The sequence below is a fragment of the Neoarius graeffei genome, chromosome 18 (assembly GCF_027579695.1).
Source record: "Neoarius graeffei isolate fNeoGra1 chromosome 18, fNeoGra1.pri, whole genome shotgun sequence".
NCBI lineage: Eukaryota > Metazoa > Chordata > Actinopteri > Siluriformes > Ariidae > Neoarius > Neoarius graeffei.
The window spans coordinates 30068655-30084444 of NC_083586.1; the positions used below are offsets into that span (position 1 = coordinate 30068655).

The 15790-nt window shown below is 40.5% G+C and overlaps 1 protein-coding gene across 2 annotated transcripts in view; it reads left to right on the top strand.

The window, feature by feature from the left end:
• The window catches only part of pros1 (protein S), a 53066-nt gene that overhangs the window by 30500 nt on the left and 6776 nt on the right, over window positions 1–15790 (top strand). The window contains exons 7-13 of one of the 2 annotated variants that reach the window (XM_060898658.1): window positions 3485–3613; window positions 7818–8058; window positions 8176–8368; window positions 10797–10961; window positions 11218–11386; window positions 14258–14394; window positions 14552–14780. In XM_060898658.1, the coding sequence (XP_060754641.1) occupies window positions 3485–3613; window positions 7818–8058; window positions 8176–8368; window positions 10797–10961; window positions 11218–11386; window positions 14258–14394; window positions 14552–14780 (1263 nt within the window). The remainder of the gene's footprint in view (window positions 1–3484; window positions 3614–7817; window positions 8059–8175; window positions 8369–10796; window positions 10962–11217; window positions 11387–14257; window positions 14395–14551; window positions 14781–15790) is intronic. The other variant, XM_060898659.1, reaches the window with a different exon arrangement.

The following is a 15790-nucleotide window of genomic DNA, read 5'->3' on the forward strand; positions in this document are numbered from 1 at the left end:
CAAACATTTTTAAAGGTTTTCTTAAAGTTCTTTTCCTCGTGTGTATATATAAAGAGTGTATGTTAAAATAATTAATCGTGAATTCAAAGTTTTGCATCTCCTTTTCTGAAAGTGATATTTATATCCTTTTCTTTTGTATCAACTAAGCAGCCTTATGGTCATGTCAGTTGTAATATTTGCTGCCGATTCTTCCTGACATCTCTGTCAGAACTTCAGATGTTATGGACTGCCTTCTTCAGATCAGATCTGTGAACTGAGTGTGTTGGGGCAAAACTTTGACTTTTGCCAACTTTTCTTCCAAAACTTACAGTATCTTGCAAAAGTATTCATCCCCCTTGGTGTTTGTCCTGTTTTGTCGTATTACAAGCTGGAATTAAAATGGATTTTTGGTGGGTTAGCGTCATTCGATTTACACAACATGCCTACCACTTTTAAGGTGCAAGTTGTGTTTTTTTATTGTGACACAAACAATAATTAAGATGAAAAAACAGAAATCTGGAGTGTGCACAAGTATTCACCCCCCACAGTCAATGCTCTGCAATTACAGCTGCAAGTCTCTTGGGGTATGTCTCTATTAGCTTAGCACATCTAGCCACTGGGAATTTTGCCCATTCCTCAAGACAAAACTGCTCCAACTCCAAGTTAGATGGGTTGCATTGGTGTACAGCAGTCTTCAAGTTATGCCACAGATTCTCAATTGGATTGAGGTCTGGGCTTCTCATCTCATCTCATTATCTCTAGCCACTTTATCCTGTTCTACAGGGTCGCAGGCAAGCTGGAGCCTATCCCAGCGAAAGGCGGGGTACACCCTGGACAAGTCGCCAGATAATCACAGGGCTAGGTCTGGGCTTTGATTAGACCATTCCAAGACATTTAAATATGTTTCCCTTTAAACCACTCCAGTGTAGCTTTAGCAGTATGTTTAGGGTCATTGTCCTGCTGGAACGTGAACCTTCGTCCCAGTCTCAAACTTCTGGCCGACTAAAACAGGTTTTCCTCCAGAATTGGCCTGTATTTAGTGCCATCCATCTTTCCTTCAGTCCTGACCAGCTTTCCTGTCCCTGCAGATGAAAAATATCCCCACAGCATGATGCTGCCACCACCATGCTTCACTGTAGGAATGGTGTTCTCAGGGTGATGGAATTGCGCCACACATGGCGTTTCCCGTGATGGCCAAAAAGATCAATTTTAGTCTCATTTGACCAGAGAATCTTCTTCCATGTGTTTGGGGAGTCTGCCACATGCTGTTGGGCAAACTCCAAATGTGTTTTCTTAAGCAACGGCTTTTTTCTGCCCACTCTTCCATAAAGCCCCGCTCTGTGGCGTGTACAGCTTAAAGTGGTCCTATGGACAGATACTCCCATCTCCGCTGTGGATCTTTGCAGCTCCTTCAGTGTTATCTTTGGTGTCTTTGTTGCATCTCTGATTAATGCCTTCCTTGCCCGGTCTGTGAGTTTTGGTGGGTGGCCTTCTCTTGTCAGGTTTGTAGTGGTGCCATATTCTTTCCATTTTGCTATAATGGATTTAATGGTGCTCCCTGGGATATTCAAAGTTTGGGATTTTTTATTATTTTTTTTATAACCCAACCCTGATCTATACTTCTCCACAACTTTGTCTCTGACCTGTTTGGAGGCTCCTTGGCTTTCATGTTGCAGAGTCAGGGTCCTTCCAGAACAGGTTGATTTTATACAGACATCATGTAAGAGGTCATGTGACACTTTGGTTGCACACAGATGGATCTTAATCAACTAATTATGTGACCTTATGAAGTGAATTGGTTGGAGCAGCTCTTATAAAGGGGTTTCATATGAAAGGGGGGTGAATACCTGTGCACACTCCAGATTTTTGTGTTTTCTTCTTAATTATTGTTTGTGTCACAATGAAACAACAATTTGCACCTTTAAAGCTGTAGGCATGTTGTGTAAATCATCAAATGGTGCTAACCCTCCAAAAATCCATTTTAATTCAAGCTTGTAATGCAACAAAACAGGACAAACACCAAGGGGGATGAATACTTTTGCAAGGCATTGTATGTGTCAGATTGTTGTGTTGCTATAGGATAGGCCTATCATTATTTCATCACTTCTCATTTTGTTTGAGATAAATTGTAAATCAGTGGTACATAATTGTTTTCGCTCAAGTATTACGTCACGCTTTTCTTCACTGAGAACCTGAGGGATTCAAACTTATGCATATACCGGTAACTATTGTTCTGTGTGAGATGCAGTGTTTTGCTAAAGATGCGAGTGAATCAGATTGAAGGACTAGGTAGGAATACTATACAAAAGTACAATATAATAATAATAATAATAATAATAATAATAATGGAAATGTGGTTTTGTAACGAAGGATCAACAGTAGTCTTTCAGTGGCATACAAAACAGACTAATACAGTAGATGCTTTTTAAAAATAAAAACTAAATTACAAAAAAAAAAAAACAACCTTCACCCATGAAAATGACCGTGAGATGGAAAGTACTCTTAAATGGGGGGGGGGGGGGGGGGGGGATATTAGAACACAAAACTATCCTAACCTAATATCCAGATGTGTTTCACTGAGGCTAAATTTGAGCAGGGCTGAGTTTCCCAAAAGTCTTACAGCACACAGGTCATTGGTAAATAATAGATTAAATGTCACATTGAACTCTCTCCCCCTCTCTCTCTCTCTTCTTTCCCTCTCTCTCCCCCTCTCTTCTTTCCCTCTCTCTCTCTTTTGTAAAATAATCTTAACTTTACAGTGCTTTTGGGAAACTGGCCTTAAATCATTTCATGATGGTGCATTAAGGCAAGATCTAATAGCTCAATCAGTTGAAGCTAATGTTAAAAAAAACCCTTAATACTAAGATCTACAATAATAACTATGTTTTCAAATACAAAAACAAATGTCCAGTACTCTTCTCCGAGCTGCTAAATTATTTTAAGGCCACAAAAATCCTTAGAAAAACACATTCGAGGAGCCAGCGCTGTCCTGATTCCAATCCGTTTGACTTCTCTCTCACTCTGAGCTCTCAGCCAGCTGGGTCTGAGTTTCAACAGCTGTTCTGAGAATGCTGCGATTTTTCCTGTAACAGCAAAACACGATTCCGACCAAGCTGTGTGACTACACACACCAAGGGACCCACGGAAATGAAAACATTGCAATCAATCACACATGCAAATGTGGACCCCCTAGCCAGTGTGCAAAAACACACTCACTCTATGTGGGTGTTTTGTTCTCACAGGATATAGATCCTATTTAAAAGCTGATCTTTATCTATATTGCATAACAGCGTTTGCACAATAGTGACCTCCGTTTGGCCGGGCACCTCTTCACTGTTACGGTAAACACACAGCTTGTGTTCTGGACATTAATGGATCCTGTTTACAAGTCGAATGCAATACGGTAATGTGTGTTAGTGTGAGCATGAACAGCTTGTGCACATAACACAACAGCAAATAATGCTGTAATAACTGAAAGATATCTAATCATTATCTTCATCTGTAGATATTAATGAGTGTCGGCTTCACCCCAACCAATGCCAAGAGCCGTCCAGATGTGTCAACAGTCCAGGCTCATACGTGTGCCAGTGCCCTACAGGATACGTGTACAACTTTACAAATCATAAGTGTGAGGGTAAGAGATCAGTTTCTCACTCTGTCCCTGTCTATCACTCACATGCACACACTTCTGAAGCGTACAGTTTGGAGAAGTCATTTTTCAAGAGTTCTTCTTATTTGTTTTTTGCTGACTTCTGACAAAAAAGTACAGCTTTTTTGTTTTGCACTGGAGCTATGAGGCTAATGTAGACACTAATGGGAGTCGATCTTACCCCAAAGTTTATCTTTAAACACTTGCTTCAAATGATACTGTAATGCTACATAATCCTGTTTTTAATAAATGTTTTTGTAAAATGACAGAGATTTACAGTTAAAGTACATTATTATCCAGCCAACCTCGAGCATTTTGGATTTAAAAAAAAAAGTACTTTTGGTTAATCAAGATGGCTGACCTGATAATGTTACAGCATTACTGTGTCAAAACCATATTGGGAACTCTGCATGACATTATTCAGGGCTGGAATTAGGGTTGAAGTTCCAAAGTGTGTGTGTGGTTTTTTTTTCCCCATAAGAATATATAGCAAAAATTTTTGGAAGGCCATTAGATGGTTGGGGAGATGAACCTATAGATACTCCAGACATGAAACTTGGACATTATGTAGTCCTCCAATCCTCTAGTCATGCAAGAGCAATGACCCAGATCAGCCTAACGGTGGAGCTATAGCACACCATTTTATATTTTAGCTCATATCTTGAGAACCATGAGGCCTAGAGCCAAAATTTTGGCTTGGCTAATTCTGATCCAACTTGCAGTAAAATTTTATTTTACCATTTAGATCTGCCCAGTGATATTTTTAGATAATTTGCATAATATAAAAAAAAACCTACTATTGAGCACTAATCCTAGGATTTATGTCCTGTCTTCACAAAATTAGTGTCAAATGGCTCAGAAGTGTTTGACCCTCAGTAATTGTCTAAAAAATGCTGAGATATACAACCCCAATTCCAAAAAAGTTGGGACGCCGTGTAAACTGTAAATAAAAACAGAATGCGATAATTTGCAAATCATGAAACCCCATATTTCATTGGAAATAGTGCAAAGACAACATATCAAATGTCGAAACTGAGAAATTTTATTGGTCTTTTTAAAAAAAAAAATACTCATTTTGATGTCAGCAACACATTTCAGAAAAGTTGGGACAGGGACAGGTTTACCACTGTGTTGCATCACCTCTACTTTTAACAACACTCTGTAAATGTTTGGGAACTGAGGAGACCAGTTGCTGTAGTTTTGAAAAATAAATGTTGTCCCACTCTTGCCTGATATGCTTTCAGTTGCTCAACAGTTTGGGGTCTCCTTTGTCATATTTTGCGCTTCAAAATGCGCCAAATGTTTTAAATGGGAGACAGGTCTGGACTGCAGGCAGGCCAGTTTAGCACCCGGACTCTTCTACTATGGAGCCATGCAGTTTTAATACTGTATGTGCAGGAAGTGGTTTGGCATTGTCTTGCTGAAAGAAGGAAGACCTTCCCTGAAAAAGATTTTGAATTTGATGGCAGCATATTGCTCTGAAATGTGTATACAATATATCATTCAGCATTAATGATGCCTTCCCAGATATATATAAGCTGCCCATGTCATGTGCACTAATGCACCCTCATACCATCACAGTTGCTGGCTGTTGAACTGTGCACTGATAACAAGCCGGATGGTCCCTCTCCTCTTTAGTCTGGAGGACGTGGTGTCCATGATTTCTAAAAAGAATTTCTACTTTCGATTCATCAGACCTCGGGACAGTTTTCCACTTCACCTCAGTCCATCATAAAAGAGCTCAGGCCCAGAGAAGGTGACAGTATTTCTGGATATTGTTTATATCTGGTTTTAACTTGCATTTGCGGATGCAGTAATGAACTGTTTTCACAGATGATGGTTTTCTGAAGTGTTCCTGAGCCCATACAGTGATTTCCACTACAGACACGTGTCTGCTTTGAATGCAGCGTCGCCTGAGGGCCTGAAAATCACAGGCATCCAATGTCAGTTTTCAGCCTTGTCTCTTGCATATAGAGATTTCTCCAGATTCTCTGAATCTTTAATGATATTATGTACCATAGATGATGTGATCCCCAAATTCTTTGCAATTTTACACTGAGGAACATTATTCTTAAATTGTTGCACTGTTTGCCCATGCAGTCTTTCACAGAGCATTGAACCCCTCCCCATCTTTACTTCTGAGAGACTCCGCCTTTCTGGGATGCTCTTTTTATACCCAATCATGTTACTGACCTTGTTAATTGTTAACAATTAACCTAATTAGTTCTTTTAGCATTACACAACTTTTTCAGTCTTTTGTTGCTCCTGTCCCAACTTTTCTGAAACATGTTGCTGACATCAAATTCAAAATGAGCATATATTTTTCAAAAAACAATAAACTTTCTCAGTTTCAGCATTTGATATGTTGTCTTTGTACTATTTTCAATGAAATACAGGGTTTCCATGATTCGCAAATTATCGCATTCTGTTTTTATTTAGTTTACTCAGCGTTCCAACTTTTTTGGAATTGAGGTTGTAAGAACAATATGTATCCCACTTGCTAATGTTAATCTGTTCTAATGGGGAGGAGCCTAATGCATTTAGGCTGGAACTCATGATTATGTTCAGCCTGAAAAATTCTAAACGGTTCTGTCATCTGTCCTTTAGTGTAATTACCTCTGCCAACTTTGGTGGAGGAGGTTATACTGTATTTTTGTCTCCATTTGTTTGTTTGTTTGTTTGTTTGTTTGTTCGTCCTTTCTCAACATAACTCAAAAAGTACTGAAGGATTTTGATTAAATTTTTACAAAAGGTGAGCCATGGACCAAGGAACCACTGATTAGATTTTGATGCAAATCCAGATATGTATGCGATCCAGGATTATTTTGCCTTTTCCCAATGTAACTCAAAAAGTAGTGAACAGATTTTGACGAAATTTGGTGTACAGTTTTAGTATTATCCTAGGTTCAAGTGCCTTGATTTTGATGTTGATAATATGTGGCTTGTCGGAGATACATACTCTATCGCAGTGATTCCCAACCACTGTGCCACGGCACATTAGTGTGCCGTGAGAGATCATCAGGTGTACCGTGGGACATTATCCAATTTCACTTAATTGTTCCGAAAATTATTTATTTACTGCAAATAATTTGTCTTCGTTCATCTATGCCAGCGACGTATAGTGACCGGCAGAACAATTAAATACTCTTCCAATAGATGGCAGCAGGTAGCTAATTAACCTGTGTATCTACAGTACCTGTTGCCATTCAAACAATAGAATTAGTAATGCTTCGGGTGTGACAGCAGTGATGGCAATAGATAAATATTTGAAAAGAAAAAGTACACAATCCAAACTGGGCCCTGGAGAAAATTCTGACCCAGATGAAGGCCCAAGTATGAGTAGAGGTCAGAAGAAAGCAAAAAAGGTGATTTTCCACAACCTATCTATGCGAGCTGGGCTTTTCAAGCATGACTGCTATAAAACTAAAAAAGGAGAGTGACTCAGAGCTGTTGAAGATCTTCGTGTGTGTCTTTCTTCAATTCCTACGAGTATATCAGCTTTGTGTTCAACTAAACAGGCCCAGGTTTCCCACTAAGGAAATTGTGAGTAAATTGAGACTAGATTATCATTATTTATATATATATATATATATATATATATATATATATATATATATATATATATATATATATGTGTGTGTGTGTGTGTGTGTGTATATGTATATATATTTATTTTGGTGGTGTGTCGTGGGATTTTTCAAATGTAAAGCATGTGCCGTGGCTCAAGAAAGGTTGGGAAACACTGCTCTATCGAGTGCCCTTCTACTTTGTATTGTGATTGTTCAATGTGTGCTACCTTTAATTTATTTTGGAGGTAAATTTTGGATAAAGTAAATAATCCACCTCACTCATGTTCACTACACCCAGCACTCTGTTTCTACTCATTCACTGTGGATGACGTGTTACAGGTGTCATATTTAGCTGAAAAATACTAGTGCAATTAGAAGTCTAGTGTGCATTTCACTCTGTGTAATCACCTTACACAAATGTCTACAATCTGGGCTAAAAAGAAATCAGCCCCAGCCTTTATTCCTTCATTCCATTCTGTGCATTTATACCAGCTGACCATGAGTGGTGCTGTTGCACTTGGTTCAACAAAAATCCAAAATAATCCATTGGAAGACAGTTATTAACAGCAAATAATCAGAAAAACAGAAGTGTGTATGTGTATATATTGTATGTTGGACAGACATAGACGAGTGTGAGCAGGACAAATGTGGGGGCGTGTGTGTAAACACCGTGGGCAGCTACTCTTGTCACTGTGACGGACGCGAGGGGCTGAAGCTGGCAGAGGATGGGCACTCCTGTGAGAAAATCCCTGAATGTCTCAAGCTCTATGACCAGAAATATGGGGAGATCCTCTACCTGGGAGAGCAGTTCACAGGCCAGCCTATGATCTACCTGCACTTTCGATTCCCAGAGAACAGAAGGTGAGGGACGGCTTTGCTATAGAAGTGCGTCAAGACGTGTTTAAAAAAATTTCCAATGTTGAAAAACGTATTCCTTTTGAAAGAATAGCAACTTCATTGAAATATTGTTGTCATCAGCAACAGGTTTGCTGCGGAGTTTGACTTCCGGACGTTCGATCCGGAGGGTGTAATATTGTACGCTGAATCACTGAAGGACTCGTGGCTCATGCTGGGATTGAGGAACGGACGCATTGAGGTTCAGTTCAAGAACCTGCACTCTGTTAAGGTCACGAGTGGAGGCAAAGCCATCAACAATGGCCAATGGCATGTGGTGAGTGTTTTATATAGGCTCCAGCAGGGGTAATTCTGTCCCTGAGAAACTACCTTCTTGTTTCAAACCCAACTGCAACATGATGTGGGTAGTTACTCAGACTAATTATTACATTGAGATGAAAGAAATATTCACACACTTTGATTTTTGTTATTTAATATTCATCTATTCATCCATTCATTATCTGTAGCTGCTTATCCTGTGCAGGGTCGCAGGCAAGCTGGAGCCTATCCCAGCTGATTATGGGTGAGAGGCGGAGTACACCCTGGACAAGTCACCAAATCAAATTGGGATGGCACGGTGGTGTAAGCGGTTAGCACGGTTGCCTCACAGTAAGAAGGTTCTGGGTTCGAACCCAGTGGCCGGAGTTGGCATGTTGTCTGCGTGGGTTTGCTCCAGTTTCCCTGGACATGCGGTTAGGTTAATATGAGATGCCCTTGAGTGAGGCACCTAACTCCCAACTGCTCACTGGGTGCTGTTAGTATGGCTACCCACTGCTCTAGGTATGTGTGTGCGCTCATTGTGCATGTGTGTGTTTGCTGCTTCAGGAATTTCACAAGTGTGTGATGAATAAAGTTGTGCTTTCTTTCTATCATTGCAGGGCTGACACATATAGAGTCAAACAACCACTCTCATTCACACCTACAATCAATTTAGAGCCACCAATTAGCCTAACCTGTATGTCTTTGGACTGTGGGGGGGGAAACCGGAGCACCCTGAGGAAACCCACGCAGACACTGGGAGAACATGCAAACTCCACACAGAAAGGCCCTCATTGTCCACTGGGCTCAAACCCAGAACCTTCTTGCTGTGAGGGGACAGTGCTGCCCCACAACTAAACCATTATTTGTAAATAATATTTGACCTGTATTGCATCCAAAACAACACGTGGATTTTATTGCTTTCTCAAAATAAACACATTTTTAATTTTGATTCTGGCAATACAATTCAATAAAAGTTTGGACAGTAATGCTTTTACCACTTTATAATGTTACCATTTCTTCTCACAACACTTAACAGATATTGAGGGACTGAAGACACCAAGTGATGAAGTGTTTCAGGTGTTATTTTGTCCCATTCTTCCTGCAAACAGGTCTTAAGGTGTGCAACAGTACAGGGTTGTTATTGTCATATTTTTCATTTCAAAATTGTCCACACATTCTCTGTTGGGGACAGAGCGGACAGGCACCCTCTTCTTCCACAGCCATGCCTTTGTAATATGTGCAGAATGTGGTTTTGCATTGTCTTGTTGAAATATCCCTGGAAAAGATGTCGTCTTGAAGGCAGCATATGTTGCTCCAAAATCTGGGTACTTTTCTGCATTAATGCTCCATCACAGAAACGTAAGTTACTTTTGCCAAGGGCACTGACACAACCCCATACCATGACAGACCCTAGATTTTGGACTTGTTACTGGTAACAGTCTGGATGGTCCTTTAGGTCTTCGGTCTGGAGCACACGGCGTCCAATGTGTTTTAGAGTTGGGACTGAAAGGCAGAAAGTGTGGTCTTGTTGGGAATACATGTACACTCTTTGACTTGAAAGTGGAAGTTCGATGCTTCCTGAACTTTATGCACTTGAACTGCTCTTGTGCAAGTATTTGATTCTTAGGAAACAAAACCAAAACAGGCGGAGTACAATTCTAATAAACTTCGTGGTTTATAGGAAATTCAGATGTGATTACTATGACAAATTTGATTCAGAGAAGTCAGTATCTGCAATTTGATTCAGCAACCATGGTTTAAATAGTGTATTTACAGTACCGGTCAAAAGTTTGGATGCACCTTCTAACTCAATGGTTTTTCTTTATTTTTATTCATTTAAAGTCACTTCACGTCTTAAAGTAATGATGGATGTCGTTTCTCTTTACTTCGTTGAGCCGTTCTTGACATAATATGGATTACTACAGTTGTGGAATAGGACTATTTACTGTATTTTTATGATTTACTGTTTGAGACCAAACACATTATGAAGGCAAGAAACTCGTCCACTAATTAACTTTTGGTGAGGCACCTGTTAATTGAAAAGCGTTCTAGGTGACTACCTCATGAAGCTGGTTTAGATAATGCCAATAGTGTGCAAAGCGTCATCAAGGTAAACAGTGGCTACTTTGAAGAATCTAAAATATGAAACTTATTTTGTTTTTAACACTTTTTTTTTGTTTACCACATACCGTAATTCCATATGTTGTTTCATAGTGTTGATGTCTTCAGTATTGTTCTACAATATAGAAGCTTATCAAAATACAGAAAAACCTATGAATGAGTAGGGGGTGTATAAACTTTTGGCTGCTACTGTAGGTCTTCATGGTTATAAAAACTGGTCATAAATATAGATTACAGTGTAAGAGTTCATCTGTATTTTTGTGTTTCTTAGTCCTCCACCATTGGCCATTGCACCACTTTGTGTCTATTTTTTCTGAGTGCAGATATCAGTAGAGGAGCTGGAGAACAGCATCAGTGTGAAGATCAGTCAGGAGGCAGTGATGAGTATTAATAACCCTGGCAACCTATTCACGCCAGTCAACGGCAAACTGGAGGCCAAAGTTTACATCGCTGGCTTGCCCAATCGCACCAACAACATCATTAAACAAGTATCTCATTCACCAACATACATGCAATCACTGTGTGCATATTCCACTATAATATGCAAACTGTACCTGACAGTACCTGGGTTTTAATGGAAAGTATGCACACACAAGCATGCTGGGAATTTAATACATTTAGGCAATGTTTAGATAACATTTTGATAAGTGAAGAAACCATTTGTGTAAACTTTGTTAAAGATCCATACACTTTTTTTTTTCACTGAAGTAGCTCTTGAACATCTGGTGTGTGTTTGTGTGTTAGATCAACCCCAGATTAGATGGCTGCATTCGTGGCTGGAACCTGATGAACCAGGGGGCTTCCGGAGTAAAGGAGTACATTCAGGGGAAAGAGAGCAAGCATTGCTTTGTGTATGTGGAGAAAGGATCCTACTTCAGTGGTGCTGGAAAGGCCCAGTTTAACATTGACTACAGTGAGTCTCCAGTGCTAAAATCTGTGAAGATTACTCGGCTAGAGACCTGGTGTGCCACAAGGTTCTGTTTTAGGGCTCGTATTGCTTTCTGTTTATTTATGTCCTGCCCTTTGGATTACTATGGTGTACATTTGACTTAGTATCAGCCTTGACTCCTACACTGATGATACACCGTTCCATCTGTTAGCGCCCCCTGATTCAGGAGCGCATCTATGCAAAAATGTAAAAGACATGAAAGATAAAATTAATTGAAATTTTCTGAAGTTGTGTACCAAGGTGGCTAAATTTCACCTTAGAACTTTACAGCTATTCTGTGAAGCCAAAAGCTACAGTTAAAGATCTTTGTGTAACCTTAGATGCTGGTTGTAAGTGTCAATATCAGAACATAGCCAGAATATGGTATAAGCTAGACCTACATGAAGTTTAAAATTTAAAGCATTATACGTATGCTTTAATAACCTAATAACCTCAAAGTCATGATAATGTGTTGCTGGCTGGCTGCCTGTTCTTTTAAATATCTGACAGACCGTGTTCTTGCCAGGAAAAGAAACTTAACCTATATTCAAGCCTACATTATACACGCGCGCACACACAGTGGAGTCCAAAAGTCTGAGACCACATTGAAAATCTGGATTTTATATTTATTTAAAACCGGAAATAAATAGAAAGCCACCAATTAACCTAACCTGCATGTCTTTGAACTGTGGGGGGAAACTGGAGCAAACCCACGCAGACAACATGCAAACTCCACACAGAAAGGCCCTTGCCGGCTGCTGGGCTCGAACCCAGAACCTTCTTGCTGTGAGGTGACAGTGCTAACCACTACACCACCATACCACCCTACAGTTTACATTTTGGATGTAATTTGCTTGATCATGTGCCTATCATGTAATCAAATATGATTATCTGGGTAAATTTAAACACACAAAATCGTAAGTAACAAATTAACATTTACACTGATCAGCCATTATATTCAAAACACTGACCAGTGAAGTGAATAACATTGATTATCTCCTTGCAGTGGCACCTGTCAAGGGATGGGATATATTAGGCAGAAACTTAGTCAGTTCTTGAAGTTGATGTGTTGGAATCAGGAAAAATGGGCAAGCCTAAGGATCTGAGTGACTTTGACAAGGGCCAAGTTGTGAAGATTAGACGACTGAGTCAGTGTATCTCCAATACAGCAGGTCTTATGGGGTGTTTCTGGTATGCAATGGTCCAAGGAAGGACAATCTGTGATTCGGCCACATGGTCATGGGTTCCCAAGACTCACTGATCTGCATGGGGAGTGACAGCTACCCCGTCTGGTCCGATCCCACAGTGCGCTAACCACATGGGAGATGGGGCTGCATAGTTGCAGACTAGTCAGAGTTGCAGAGCTACTGTAGTACAAACTGTTGAAAAGGTTAATGCTGGCTATGATAGAAAGGTGTCAGAATACACAGTTAATCATAGCTACTGCGTATGGGGCTGCATAGCCATAGACCAGTCAAAGTGTCCATGCTGAATCCCTGTCCACCTCTGAAAGTGCATATGATGGACACTTGAGCATCAGAACTGGACCATGAAGTAATGGAAGAAGGTCTGATGAATCACGTTTTCTTTCACATCATGTGGACAACCAGGTGTGTGTGTGTGTGTGTGTGTGTGTCACTTACCAAACCGGTAAGCTGGCAAAGGCAGTGTGATGCTCTGGGCAATGTTCTGCTGGGAATCCTTGGGTCCTGGGATTCATGTGGATGTTACTTTGACATGCACCACCTACTTAAGCCTTGTTGCTGACCACATATACCCCTTCATGGCAACGGTATTCCCTAATGGCAGTGGCCTCTTTCAGCAGGATCATGCTCCCTGCCACACTGCAAAACGTTCAGGAATGGTTGAGGAACATGAACAAAAGTTAAAGACATTGACTTGGCCTCCAAATTCTCCAGATCGCAATCCAATCAACCATCTGTGGGATGTACTGGACAAACAAGTCTGATCCATGGGGGCCCACCTCGAAATTTTCAGGACTTAAAGGATCTGCTGCTAACATCTTGGTGCCAGATACCACAGCACACCTTCAGAGATCTTGTGGAGTCCATGCCTCGACGGATCAGAGCTGTTTTGGCAGGACAAGGGGGACTTGCACAATAATAGGCAGGTGGTTTTAATGTTATGGTTGATCAGTGTGCATGATCTAAAGCAGGGACCAACAGGCAGACCGCAGACCAGATGTGAACCCGGCAAAGAATTTTAACAGACAGAGAGGAAAACGTACTGTAGCTGAGGTATTCAGTGTAGGAGATAAAACTGTCTGTAGTTCAGGAACTCCACCTTCTGGAGCAGGTTTTCTCAGGCTTATCTGTTTAGCTATCTATTTATTTATTTATTGGCTGAAGATAGCTCATTAGAACCGAGACTAGCTACAGAAGCTCAGAAAGGGGGCTTTCACAAACTTTAAGATTTAGATTTTTCATTTCATTTATAATCTTTGTTCTGATTAATGAAGTGATGGCACGTTAAAAAAAGTTGACAATGAAAATCTTAGACATTTAAAGGTTAATGGACAAAGAAGTATGTGTTTACTTTCCCCACTTCAATTTCAAAACCAATGTGTCAATCTCCATGACGTGCTACTACGAAACAAAAGTGACCACTTTTTTTTTTTTTTAAGTTAATGTTTCTTATTTATAGCCATGAACTAATCATCAGTGGTTAAACATTAAAAGGCACCTCTTGTCAACATTCAGTCATGGTACTTGCTTTGTAAGCGAGGAATTTTATGAAATGCTTTAATGAAGCTGGACCATCTCAATTGTTATAGCGGAAGATCTGTAGAAATTTAACATCTCCACTCACTGTTTGTGTTGTATATTTGCTTTGCAGATGTTGATGGTCAATGGAGAGTCGACGTGGTGATGAGCATTCGACCATCCAGTAGCACAGGCGTTCTCTTTGCCCTCGTCAGCAACGACACCGTCCCTCTATCTGTCTCTGTGTTTACTCAAGAACCAAACGATGCGGTAGGTAAAACTTCTTCTGCACTTAAGTTTCCTTTAGCATCATCTTCAATGATGGATTCGTTTTGCTGATGACTATTCTGTCCTTTTATGTGCATAAGCTCTCACTTATACACATGTGCACATTCACTCACATTTCACTCACAATTCCCTCTCACAGTACCTGCAGGTGTTTTTAGGCAACGTTCCTGTTGTGAAGCTCGAGTCGTTGATGCTGTGTTACCCAGGACACTTAGAGGTGGAGATACATGTGTCTGATGATGACCTCCAGATCTCAGCAAACTCCTCTACTGTGACCTACACTGAGACCGAAGCTCTCAGACAGGCTTTAGCCAAGCTCAATGCCACCATGCAGCAGCCAGTCTTGACTTACATTGGGGGACTGCCAGGTATTGTATGCCTTGTATTCTCTGTATTAGCTTTGATTCAGAGTAACATGTTAGTGACAACTGCAGTGTTTTTGCTAATATCCTAAGTTATATGCTATAAACCATACGTTCTTATATACACAACAGAAAATGTACTGTATTGTATTGTGGAATGAAATTACTTACCTCAGCAATAAATAGCTGTATTGCTTTCTCTTGACCTTTTCTTAGCGCTGTTAATACTCATCGCCTTGCAGATCTTCATAATGATCCACACTTTTTCCATGAAAGGGGACGTGTTATGAAAAACTCACTTTGTCAGGGTTTGTGCACACATCTGGAGCGGCTACCAAACCACAAACTCTGAAATAAGACACCCAGTCAGTTTCTTTTGTTCTGCCAATTTCAGAAAACATGAGCTTCAACAAGCCGTTCAGATTTGACTCTACTTTTGATGTCACAAGGGGAGCACATTAGAATTATCCCGCCCCCTCATCTGAGTATCTCCACTCACTGCTTGAGAACTGCCTTTGTGAGTGAATATTCATGAGGAAGGTGCTACCTGATTGGCTGGAGGAAGAGTGAGGTGGGGTGAACAGTAGCTCATTATCATTTAAAGGAACAGGCCGTTCCTCAAATCAGCTGTTTTGAACAGGGCTGTTTAGACAGGGTGATCAGGGGGCTGTGGTGCTTCATCCTCCACAGACATTTCATTAAGAACCCAGGGAACTGTGTCAGCTTGTGGAAAAGGGGTATAATAATCTAGATGATACACATCATGGCCCTCTATGTAGATTGTGTCGACTGTAATGTTCTAATATGGTTAATGAAGCCATAAACCCAAACTGGGAAGATCTCATTATCTCTAGCCGCTTTATCCTGTTCTACAGGGTCGCAGGCAAGCTGGAGCCTATCCCAGCTGACTACGGGCGAAAGGCGGGGTACACCCTGGACAAGTCAACTGGGAAGATGTTATTTTATTATTATTTTACTTTACAGTATTTCTCTCCTTTAGAGAACAATTTTGCAGG